Raw genomic sequence first — 13107 nt, forward strand, 5'->3', positions numbered from 1 at the left:
TGCCAACATAAAGTTCTCAAGCGCACTTGAAAAGCAGTTGTCCCAGGGCCTGACATCCCATGAGCAAACATCAGCAGGGAGGTGGCACTGCTGGTGAGGACGACAGTCGTAAATGGTCATGGTGATGGGGTTTTGCTTTCACTCCCCAAACCAAGAACCCAGAGCTTCATTTATTTACCAGGGTGACTTTCCCTGCAAGGAAAACAAAAAGCATAAGTATTTGCAAGACTAGGCTCTGAAGGAAGTTCAAGCAAAGCTGAGACATAGAAAATGGCAGGTCTTGGATTCTTTTTCTTTTCATTTTCTTTCTCTTATTTCATACCTCAATGCACTGTCTTTATAGAGAATTATTCAGTTGTCTGATCTCTCCATAAAAGAGTCCCTAAGAACCAATGATATGAGCATGAGGAGTCCCGTGACTCTGGCCACTGTAGAGTTTTCACTGAAAACTAGAAGGAGTTCTTTCAGTGTACGAAGCATCCAGTCTGGGTACTCATTGGTTTTCCTCTCGATCTTTTCTCTATATTTATTTAGCTCTGGTTGAGGAATAGATCATTTTCAATAAAGGATATTCATTTTAGTAACTGGGAAAATCCTGATCATGATTTTTAATTATGGTTTTTATTATGTGTTTTATTTTGTTGAAGCTCCAGATGGCTTACCCCTCTCATAAGAACGTATTCAGAGCTGTATTCCAAATTCTTGTAAAGAAAACCATTACCCAAATTTATATATGAATGATTTGGTAATTTGTGGAATAATAACTTGTAGCGAAGTAAATCTTCAGCAAAAAAAATGGGTTGGATGCTTTGAATACCAAATGGGTTTGCTAGAGAGATCACGAGTGCGTGTGCGGTTTAATTGCAGAGTATCCGTGGTCCCTGCTAGTGCCCTTGACAAACAAGAGCTGTCTTGTGATGCTTTTGCATGAATATGCTGCACAGAATAATTAAACCCTTAAACCATATGTGTAGTCTTCAAAGAAATAATAGAAAAAAGTTGACATGTCATCAATGAGTTTTTCATATTCTAAATAATTGATGCCAATCTCTTAGCATTCTTTTCTCTCATTTAAGCAGTTCTGAAATTGGAATTGGTGACAAGTTGTCAGGGTTGGTCTTGATGACCTGACAGCATTTAGAATTCTTGAAATAACAAGGGAGTGAACGTGACTGTCCTCCACCCCATACCCCCTCCAGGATCAGTGACCACAGTTTGGAGCCATATTTCTTTTCTTTTTAATTGATCCAATTAGTTTGAACACATTCTGTCCAAATTGGGTTGCTTTTCTATACTAATGATTCTGCGTTTGTCATCCATTTATTTATTAAGCACTTACGGTGTGCTTGGCATTATGCCAGCTTAGGGATGTAGTTTCTGCCCCTTACCCAATGTGGGAGAAGACAAGTCACCAAGACACAGGACTCTAACAGAGTCCTGACAGAACACAGGAGAGATGTTAATGGCAGGAGGACAGAGAAAGCGATACCACAAGTAAAAATAAGTAGGTGTTTCTTCCTGCTTTCCTATGCTTTGGGGAACAAAATATGTCATTTTGATGAAATCCATCTCATTCAAACTATAGAACTAAATAATATAATAGTGCATTTAGAGTGGGATCATTTCAATATTAACTTTAAAAAGGCAATTTGGGGGTAATTTTTTTAATTTCAATACACAAATCATTTCAGAAAGGTAAGAAACTTTATAAGGAAAAACATTATCTACATCACTGTGTTTTAATGTAAATCATAAATGATGGTTTCTAGCCCGATAAACCCAAAGACTGAAATCAGAAAATACAGTGCTCGATGGAAAGGACGAGATTGTATCTGTTCTCCTGTAAACAGAGCATGTGCTGTCTAAGTGTCTCTGACTCTGTCTTCACCCCAAGCCATTCCCTAAACCTTACACTCAAGCGAGTCAGCTGCTTGCTGGACATCCACGAGCATGTCTGCCAGGTACCTGACACCCGACACGACTGAACTCACTGTCTCTGTTCCCTCCTGTATGAACTCACCCTCTCACTTGTCAACTGAGGTTCCTAATTCTGTGCCCTTGTCTGAATTTCCCATCCCGAAGGCTCGTATCTTGGTCTGGCTATTTGTTTGGTTGCTCATACCAGCTTCCTGCTGCGTTTCTTTATTTTTTTCCCCCATGCCCAGCATGGAGCCCAATGTGGGGCTTGAAATCACAACTCTGAGATCAAGACCTGAGCTGAAATCATGAGTCAGACGCTTAACTGACTGAGCCACCCAGATGCCCCTGTTTCTTTCCCCCAAAGTCTTATCTACATGGCTGTCGTAGTGGCCTTTAGCTCCAAAGCTTGTGTCTGCTCAGGTCACTGCCACATTTAATGGCTCCCCATTATATGGAATAAGGTCAGCAACACTTGCAACTTGTCGGATTAGTACCCAGCCTGCCTATCTGAGCAACAGTATGTCTCCCTACTTCAAACTTTACACCCCAACACCTGGAACTCCACGTAGCTTCCCATTTCCTGTGCCCATCCCCCACTAGCATGCTCCTCCTGTACTCTCCATGCTTCTGAGAATGTGGTTACCCCTATCTGGAATATTCTCTTCCTCATTCCTCTCCACATCCCATGTCACTATCCCCTTTCAACTTGATTTCTTCTTCCCCACCTTTTGTGACTTACTTGGGTACCACCTCCCTCAGGCTGGTTTCTGGGTTAGAAGCCTTTCCTTGAACTCCCCCACTGCTTTGGGCATATCTCCATCGTGGAGCTCTCTTCACTCTTTGGGTCTGTCCTTCACCAGATGGTGAGTTTGTGGGGTGTCTTATTCCTGATGTCCAGCAGCATACATACTAAATGAGAGAATATTGAGGTATCACTTATAATAGCAAAATATATGGAAAATAGCAAAATCAACTCCTGGCATTTTATTTTCTGGTGTAGAGAGGAACAGAATTCCATGTTAGATTAGCTCATCTAATAATCAGAGAAAAAGAACGTTCTCATGAAATTATGCATTCACCTTCTGTTTTCATTTGCTGACACAGAGAATCCATCTAATTGGATTTTCTCCTTGGGGAAATCTAAAGGAAGTGGGCCCATTGCTCTTGCATTTCCAATATGGCCGTCGTCCGACTGCCTCTCTGTTTTCTCAAGGGAACTTTGACTTCTAGCCCTTTTAAATTAGACACACATCTTAGAAAGCCTCGAGTGAGCACATTTTCAGTTTCAACTGTAGTTCCTCAGCAAGTCATGGTCCCTAAGAAAGACATGAGACACGGGATACCTGGGTTGGGAGGGGATAGCCCTAGACAAAAAGACTATGCCTGTGGCATCCCCCTGAAATTCAGTCATTCATCCGCCCATCTGTCCACCCATCCATTTGTCCATCTTTTTCCCTTTGATGCATGCTTATCCCACCGTCCACACAGCACCTGCTGGGGACACTCTGCCACAGCTCCTGAGCAGCCTGTAAAGACAGCGCCACACAGTGGTGAAGAGCGTGGGTCCTACGCCAAACCGCTCACCTGCCGCCCAGATGCTGTGATCCTGGGTGCGTCACTTAACCCCCCCCCCCCGCCCCATATCTCAGTTTCCTTGTTTAAATGGGGATAAAAATGGGATCTAACCCACAGAGCCAGATACTAGCACTATCAGGATTCAATGAGATGCTATAAAGGGTTTGGCACAGGGTCTGGACTGGGCATAGGGCCACAGTGATGAGCAAAGAGCCCCCCTGCAGCTTAGAATCTTAGGGGGATGCAGACAATAAGAAAACCAAAGGGGTTCTATAACGTGGGGAGTGGCGGTGATGGAGGCCACTTCCAGGAAGATGATCAGGAAAGGACCCTCTGCAAAGACATTTTTTTTTCTAGATTTTATTTATTTATTTGACAGAGAGAGAGACAGCCAGTGAGAGAGGGAACACAAGCAGGGGGAGTGGGAGAAGAAGAAGCAGGCTCCCAGTGGAGGAGCCTGATGCGGGGCTCGATCCCAGAACGCCAGGATCAGACCCAGAGCTGAAGGCATACGTTTAACGACTGAGCCACCCAGGCACCCCCTCTGCAAAGACATTTAAACTAATACCTGAAAGACAAAAGGGAGCCAACCCCACAAAAAACCATGTAGAGGACTTTCCAGGCACAGGGCAGGACAAATGCAAAGAGTCTAAGTGGGCTAGGGTATGAAATGTTCTAGAACGTGCCAGGAGGCAGTGTTGGCTGGGGTAGACTGAGTCACAGGAAAGCAGTCATGGCATGTTGGGGGGGGGGTAAAATTGTGAGCACCTGGAGAGCATGGAGGGCATCGGGAATTCATTTCAAGTGCGGTGGGAAGGCATTCGGGGCTTTAAGCAGGGGAGTGCATGACCCCAAAGTGGGGCCTGGACAGGTCCATCACTGCCCTCAGCTCATTGCAGCCAGAGAGAAACATGAGGTGGACCATCTGGTGCTGAGAGGAGGTCAGGGCAGAGAGTGGGATGGGTCCTGTTGTGCAGCGTGGGGCCCATGGACATCCAATTCCTGGAGCCCCGTGCAGAAGCACAGACCTGTGGCTTGAGCGTTGCCGAGGGGCCCCAGAGGCCATGCCAGCTGGCCACCCTACATCTCCTAATCCCAGTCCCTCCTGGGAAACTGAGGCAGGAGCTGGTCCGGCCCCTCTGAGCTCAGGGTGCCGGCCACGCCCGTGGCGCCTGGGCATCTGTTCTGACTGCCTGCCTCCCTCCCTTTGAGAAGGTTAACGCCCACGGTGCTGTCCCTGCGCCTGCATCAAAGCCATTTCTTTCCCAGATTCTATGAGAAAAACTCAAAAAGGAGTGTCATCCGTGTCTTAGCTTCAGGGGACACTCTCGGGCACTGCTCAGCCAGCCTCCCCCTCTTTCAACAGAGGAAACTGCAGTGATGCTTAGGAACGCTTCAGAGCCCAGAGTATGACTGACATTGTATTTCTGTTTAAGTGACATTAGGACAACAAGGAAAAGCAGAAGGTTTTTTTTTTTTTAATTATTTAAATTCAATATAGTTAATATAGTAGGTTCAGGAGTACAACTCCTCAGTTGCATGTAACACCCAGTGCTCATTGCATCCAGTGCCCTCCTTAGCGCCCATCACCCACTTACCCCACCCCCACCCATGTTCCCTGCAGCCACCTGCAGTTTGTTCCCTAGAGTTCAGTGTCCCTTATGGTTTGCCTCCCTCTCTGTTTACATCTTATTTTATTTTTCCTTCCCTTCCTTTATGTTCTTCTGTTTTGTTTCTTAAATTCCACATATGAGTGAAACGGCATGGTATTTGCTTTTCTCTGACTTATTTCCCTTAGTATAATACCCCCTAGTTCCATCCACATTGTTGCAAATGGCAAGATTTCATTCTTTCTGATGGCTGAGTAGTATTCCATTGTATATATAGACCACATCTTCTTCATCCAGTCATCTGTCAGTGGACGTCTGGGCTCTCTCCATCGTTTGGCTATTGTGGACATTATCGCTATAAACATCAGGGTGCAGGGGCCCCTTCAGATCCCTACATTTATATCCTTTAGAGAAATACCTAGTAGTGCATTGAAGCCGTAGGTTTTTAAAGGCAGAAGTATCCATAGGTCTTTGTATTACTGTACAGAGGCACGTTTTAAAACCTTACCATTGGGGCGCCTGGGTGGCACAGAGGTTAAGCGTCTGCCTTCAGCTCAGGGCGTGATCCCGGCATTATGGGATCGAGCCCCGCATCAGGCTCCTCTGCTATGAGCCTGCTTCTTCCTCTCCCACTCCCCCTGCTTGTGTTCCCTCTCTCGCTGGCTGTCTCTATCTCTGTCAAATAAATAAAATCTTAAAAAAAAAAAAAAAAACCTTACCATTAATCTTTCTGCCGGTGTACCCCAAAATTCCTCGTCCACAAGTTTGCTGACGTCGTCTAACAAATCTCATCTTCTCCAATTCCCTGGCCTTCCTGGCAGATTTTCCACGTCTCTCATACATGAAGTGAGTCTTCTCCTTGGACATCCATTCAAACTAGCTTTCGGTTAGAAAGCCTTAAAATGCTATCTCTTTGTGTTATAAATTATCTCTCTACCAATTCTTGTGTGTGTTACTCCTCTTAGCATTAGGTTCATTCGAAATAAGGATCTAGAGCTGTCAAGAGTGGAATTACTAGAGTATTTTAAAAATGTAAGCAAAATTATAAAATTATGAACAAACAGTAAATAATTTAAGTAAAAATAATATAATTGGAATTATATTACATTTTTCTTTTTCTCCTCTCTCTGATCTTGGAGCCAACCAACCCCTCCCTCACCAGGAGCAGTGAGGCTGTTAGAGGCCCTGTGTCACTTAGGCCATAGCGCCCCTCCTCACCGTCCCCTGTGCTCCCTGCAACTTCCTGCAGGCTCCTACTGCTTTGCCCCGCCCCCATTTCTCCAGCCTGTCCCTTTAGATGACCCTCTCCCCTCAAGCCCCTGCCTCTTGACTTCACACTCCATCTCTCTGCTTCCCTTCAGAACCACACTCTGGAAAGATTCATTGACCTTTTCTGTCCCCATCGCCTTGGCCTCCCCTGTAGCTGTCCCGGTCAAGGTCACCAGCCTCCCACACCTCTCCCACCTGCCCCTGCCCATCCCAGCAGGGCTGCAGTCTTCCTGGCAGTGAGCCTGTCCAGAGGGCCCGCTGACAGCTTGCAGGAGGGACACTTAGAAGATGAGGATTTGAGACCAAAAGCAACAGGGAGGTTAACCTCCCCCAGCATGATCTGTGCAGAGTGAAGGTGGGGCGGGGGGGGGGGGTGCAGGAGGATCCATGTACCTTTGTCAGTGAGTGTGAGGGATCGTCTGTTTTATTTTGGCACACGCTTCTCCAACATTCGCTGGTAAATAGAGCACAAGTCAGACCACTGTATGGTTCTAACTGGTTTAAGCCAGGCAGATCTGAAATATATTGAAATCCATGTAAAATAGGGAGACTGCTTTCAGTTCTGGATGGAGTTGGGAGAGAAGCTGGAGAGATGGACTGTAAGGAAAATATTCCCAATCTGTTGCATCTATAATTTCCCACTTCTGTCTCTTCCCTGTTTGTCAGCACTCTGGTTGCAAAACCCAACTCAAGCCAACTGAAGCCAAGGAGGGGGGTTTATTGGGGAAGAGGAGAGGCAGAGTGGGTCCCCCGCACACCTGGAAAGCCTCCCCCTTTCTCCCCTTTGCCATAGTCAAGTGATGGCTTGGCCCCCGGGGCAGCGTCCTTGGAAAATAAGGGACTGGGCTGAAGGAAGCCCAGTGAGCATAGTTTTGGAGCTTTGACAAGGAGGCAAGACCTCTTCCTGGAGGCCCCAGCTCACACCATGCTGCAGGGAAGATTTCTGATGGGCTCGCTTGCGCCCCAGGTTCATCTGTGGACTGGAAGTGGAGTGACCCCCAGCACGCCCAACAGTGTGAAGCCCGTTCTCTGAAGGCTGGGGGGTGGGGGTGGGGGGCGGGGGACGGACAGCCGCATTGGCAGGTCTGGTATTTAAGACAGCTCTCAACTCCTTATCGCCCAGGCAGATACAACCCAGGCTCCATGTACAGGGACCCCTCCCCATCTCGCACCAACCCGGCTCCCCAGATTTCAGACCTTAGGTCTCCTGGCCTTGCCATCCTCCGCCTGGAATTCCCTTCTCCTCCCACCCCTCCTTTGTCTGGCCAACAGCTGCTCCAGCTGCAGGCTTCCTGTGTGAAGCCTTCTCCTTTCGCAACATCCCACCTACCATGTTCCATTCACCCAGTGAGACCGTGCCCACCTCTGTGGCGCCCCCTCCCCGCACGGGGCGGTGTTTCCTCTGTCACCCACCAGGCCACAGTGTCCTTATTTACCCATGTACCCTAGCAGCAAGTACAGCACCCGACATCTAGGAGGTGCACAGGAACTGTTTGTCATAGTTCTGTTGAAAAAACACAAAATAGCGCATATTACCAAAGAAACGGCTAGATAATTTAAAACCTAAAGAAACTCATGCTTTGCTCTCATCAGTGAGGATCTGCTAACCCACATACAGCTTTAGTTGGGACAGAGAGGGCTCTTTCTCCCCCTTTCAATTTATCTTGAAAATTCAATATTTCGGCGTGTCCCAAATCATTTTTCCTCACCCCCCGGAGCACTGCTTTGAACATTTCATTGTTGTTCTGAACTCTTCTTTGACATTTTCATATCGATAGCTGTTTCTCCCACCCGAGGAAGTATCAGCAGGGGCGATATTGTGGACTCAGAATTATTTTCCCAACAGGTGGCGGCGCCATTGATTCTAGATGGGAGGGCCTGGTGACTGCCGGGCAGGTAATTCTCCAGCCTGGAAGCCTGCACATGCAGTTTGAGGAAGAGTGTGTGCTCTGTGCATTTCCAGCACGTGCACACGTGTGCATGTGTGGCTGCGTGCGCCGGTGGAAGGCCCTTTGGGAGCCTCATTGGGTCATCTGTAAAATAAGGATGGGTCAGATGCTGGTCGCCTTGTGGCCTAGAAACTCACAAGCAACCTATCAATACGATGCTACACTCATCTTCTTGTGTTGTTTCTGTTTTTCCACAGAGGTCTCATTGCTAGCAGTTTCACAGAAACTCATTATCTGCAAGATGGCACTGATATCTCCCTCAGTCGAAATCACACGGTAAGTCCTACAAGAACCCCTTGACCCTGTGCTATCAAATCTGGGCTTGCGCTTTGCGGCTGTTTTGTCCTAGCAAAATTGCACGCCCAGGTTCTTCACTTAGACCCCCTGTGCATGTGATCCCTGGGCAACACACAGGATTTGGGCATTACAGCCTAGCTCCAGGAAAACGCGGCTCTGGCCAGCTTTGTGCCAGGACAGGCCTTGGAGGTAAGGCTGACCTTGAAACCACCTTCTAATCACCAGGGGATGTTTGGTTAGGCAAATCCTTTCTAGGAAACCTAGCCAGAGTTTGAGATGGCTTGGAAAACAGTCATCCCTGGGCTGAATTTAGCTGTGTGACACTTTAAGTATCTTGAAGAAATTCAAAGGAGAACTGACTCTTTTAACCTATAAATGTACCCCACTTACTAGAAGTGTAATCTACCTATTATAAGTGTATCTGCCATACATAATGCCTAAGGCATTTATTTGTATAAACGATAAATCCACCATAAATAATATGGTTCTATATCATGATTGTTACTATAACACGACCTTTATCACCTTTTAGCTTTCCTGGTATTTGAAGTTTTATATATAACTTGGACAAGATGCTTATTTTATTTGATCCTTTAACAAGTGCTTCCTGGATACCCTCTGTGCTCAGCCTGTGTGTGTGAGTATAGGGATTTAAAGAGAGTTGCTGCCCTCTGAGGACTAGGAAAATTACTTAAAAAAAAAAAAGCTGTGGATATTTGTTTTAAAAAGAATTAGCTTAGAGGAAGGCCTTACCTTTGCAGTTGAAGTGTTGTCAAGCACCTATGAGTGTCGGCAGGGATTTCTCCCTTCTGTGAACTCTGCCAACGCTTGTTTTATTTATCATGTGTTTGGCACGTGGCAAATACAAAGTGATACCTTCAGACTCATAGCAATTTGGTGGAATGACCTGACACTGATTTCCAGGCTGAAGAAAGCACATAGAAGTCCTGGATAAAATATAACCATCTATGAACTTTTGTTAATACTTGGTCAAGCTTGAAAGAGAGTCCAAGAAATCCCCAGAGGCAGAAACAAAGAGGGGATGTAAGCTCAGAAGAGTAGGCTGGTGGGGCGCCTGGGTGGCGCAGTCATTAAGCATCTGCCTTTGGCTCAGGGCGTGATCCCGGCGTTCCAGGATCGAGCCCCGCATCGGGCTCCTCCACTGGGAGCCTGCTTCTTCCTCTCCCACTCCCCCTGCTTGTGTTCTCTCTCGCTGGCTGTCTGTCTCTGTCAAATAAATAAATAAAATCTTTAAAAAAAAAAAAAAAAGAAGAGTAGGCTGGTGAGTTGGGGTTATGGGACCTCAAAGGGCTACCTGGTGCTTGGGATTTGGGGCAAGAGAAGTGGGCACGTACAACTGAGAGTCCCACAAAAACTGGGCCCCCAGAGAGCTGCCTCCTCTGGGAAAAAGGGACAAGAAACACTCTAGTCCAGAGAAGGGACAACAAAGAATTGTCTCAAGGTATCATGGATTGAAGAAAGCACGCATAAAAAATAGAGAAGTCAAAACCCCAGCTAGCCTTATAAGTCTATGTTTGCAGTGGGGTGGACTGGTGTTTAAATTTCTAATACCTGCATAGAAAAGTAATTCCCAGTCAATATATTGACCTCAAAAATATATTGGGACCAGTCATAGCCTGATTGGTCCCAAATCAGCAATCCTGGGTCCCCTGGGCTGAAGCCAACCCAAAATAGTTCTGTAGGGCTATTTCTACAACTCAGATCATGAGATGCCCATGCCGAAAACAAAGAATAATGATGAACCCAAAGCAAAATTACAAAACACAGTGAGAAAAGACGCCATAAGTGAGCATTGGCGGACAAGAGTAACAAGAGAATCAGCACTTCTGCAATGCAAGATAATAGAAAAATCGGAGAAAATTGTAAATATTTTAAAGACAACAGAATAGGCCTAATAGAAATTCCAGAGTGAAGGGGCACCTGGGTAGCTCAGTCAGTGGAACATCCGACTCTTGATTTTGGCTCAGGCCATGATCTCAGGGTCATGAGATCGAGCCCTGCGTCCGGCTCCATGCTCAGCTGGGCAGTCTGCTTGAGATTCTCCCTCTCCCTCTGCCCCACCCCCCACTCATGCGCGTTCTCTCTCTCTCTCTCAAATAAATAAATAAATAAATAAATAAATAAATAAATAAATAAAATCTATTCTTTAAAAAAAGAAATTCCAGAGTAAAGATGTAGAAAGAAAGAAAATAGGAAAGAAGCAATGTTTAAACAGAGTGTGATGAGAATGTCCCGGAATTGAAGAAAGGCATGCATCCCAGGCAGGAAGAATAAACATAAATTCCCTCCAGGAAGGCTTGTAGTAAAACTGCAGACCACCAAAAATGAAATTGTAAAACCACCTGAGAGAAAAGAGACATTTGTGCGAAATGACAATCAAACCAACCACAGACTTCTCGTCAGCAACTACAAAATTAAAATTTCAGAAAGCCAGCAGAAAATTACAAAAATAATAGTAAAATACATTTGCACACAAAGAGAATGTACTACTCTCAAATTCTAACAGAGTACCTACCAAAGGCTATTGCAGGAAGAAATGGAATGAGAGGCAAGGGTAGGATGTCGGAGGCAACAGTAAGCAACATAATTGCATGTGAGTAAATCAAAGTAAGCTGTTGAAAATAATAATTACCACAATAATGACTAAATTCGGATGTTTTAAGACAAGATGAGCAAATAGATTTAAAACAATTTAAGAATTTGTATTGTACTTGAGAATAATACAGATACATATTAACCTTAGATTTTGATAAATATTTTGCAAATGTAAGTATAACCCTTAAAAGAATAGAGAAGCAGATGTGTAATTCCAAATAATAGACGGTGAGCAAAAATAGTGTTTCAGCTCAATAGAGGGCAGGAAAGAAGGAAAAGGATTTGAAAAGCAGAGTAAATATAAAGCACAAGATAATTACATAAAAATGAGTCAACATATTAATCTAATTATATGTAAATAGATTGAATCTGTTTGTTAAAGTAAAAACAGATTATCTGCTTAGAACTTTAAAATCCAGCTACATAATTTTTACAAGATTCACACTCAAAATACAAGATGGTTGTGAAAGGAGTAGAAAATATATAGTAGACAAATATTAACCCAAAGAAAGCTGCTGTCGTAGCATTAATATCGGACAAGCTAGATCTTAAGGCAAAAAAAAAAAACAACATCATTATAGGTAAAGAGGTTGATTACTTAATGATAGAAGGAACAATTCAAAAGAATGGTAATAACTATGAACCTATATGTACCAGTAAAATAGCCTCAAAACCTGTGAAGCGATAATCAAAGGAATTACAATAAAATGACAAATCCACAACCAGAGAGGGAGATTCAAATATACCTCTCAGAAGTGAAGATTTTAAGAGATGAGCAGAAATTAGTGAAAAGACCAAAAAAAATTGAGAGAATCAATTAACCCAAAAGCTGGTTCTTTGAAAATATTCATAAAATGAATAAAACACAAATCTAATCCAGAAGAAAGAAGAATTCCCAAGTAATGGTATTAAGAACACAAAGATGGGACTAACTATTGCCATACAGAGATTTTGAGAATCACAGGAATGCTATCAACATGACTAACCATTTTCTTAAAAATGTAAATTCTTAATGCTGTTCAAGGTGAAACAAAAATTTAAATATAACTATATAAATAAATTAAATCAAAAATAGTGTTTTTTAAATCCCCCCAAAATAATGTCAAACCCAGATATTTTATCAGGTAACTTCTACTAAGCCTATGAAGAACAAATAGTCCCTGAGAATTTTTTTTTTAATTTTTTAAGGGAGGAGAGAGGAGCCACAAAAATCAGAAAAAGAACATCCACAACATGAATATTATAGACTAGTTTCAATTATGAACATAATTGCAAAAATTCTAAATAAAATATTTACAGATCATATCCAGCACATGTTTTTTAAAACTACTTTGTGAACAAATGGTACTTATCTGAGGAATGCAAAGATAGTTCAACATCAGTGTATCTAATCATATAATTTAATGTATTAATATCTGTAGATGAAAAGTATTATTTTAACTGTTATTATTTCTTCAAATATAATCCATAGTATTTATAATGTAGATTATAAGAGCTCTTATGGGCAAGAAAAGTTTTTTTGTATCTCCTTTCCGTCCCCTTAGAGCCTGACGCAGCACCTTGCATAGACTAGACTTTCCAGAACTGAGGTGGCTCCTACAGCATCTTGGTTGATGCCACCCAGAGTCAGTTCATTCATTTACTCCTTCATTCTGCAAACATTTATTAACCACCTACTGTGTGCTGACACTGTTAGGCTATGGGGATATAGTTTGAATAAAACATATTTTTCAGCATATAAATTCTAGTCATAGGGTAGGGTGTTTTAAAAACTTGAAAATACTTATGTTTTAATATAGTTGCTACCATTGAAGGTGTGTACAGAATACCCTGGAACATTGTTGAGGCCGTGGTTAAGTTTAGCTCATTGG

General features: G+C 43.7%; 1 protein-coding gene across 1 annotated transcript in view; it reads left to right on the forward strand.

Moving 5' to 3' along the window:
- ADAM12 (ADAM metallopeptidase domain 12) overlaps positions 1 to 13107 on the forward strand; it is a 335474-nt gene that overhangs the window by 194348 nt on the left and 128019 nt on the right. The window contains exon 4 of the mRNA XM_026494364.4: positions 8521 to 8599. Coding sequence (XP_026350149.2) covers positions 8521 to 8599 — 79 coding nt within the window. The remainder of the gene's footprint in view (positions 1 to 8520; positions 8600 to 13107) is intronic.

The sequence above is a fragment of the Ursus arctos genome, unplaced genomic scaffold (assembly GCF_023065955.2).
Source record: "Ursus arctos isolate Adak ecotype North America unplaced genomic scaffold, UrsArc2.0 scaffold_7, whole genome shotgun sequence".
Classification (NCBI taxonomy): Eukaryota; Metazoa; Chordata; class Mammalia; order Carnivora; family Ursidae; genus Ursus; species Ursus arctos.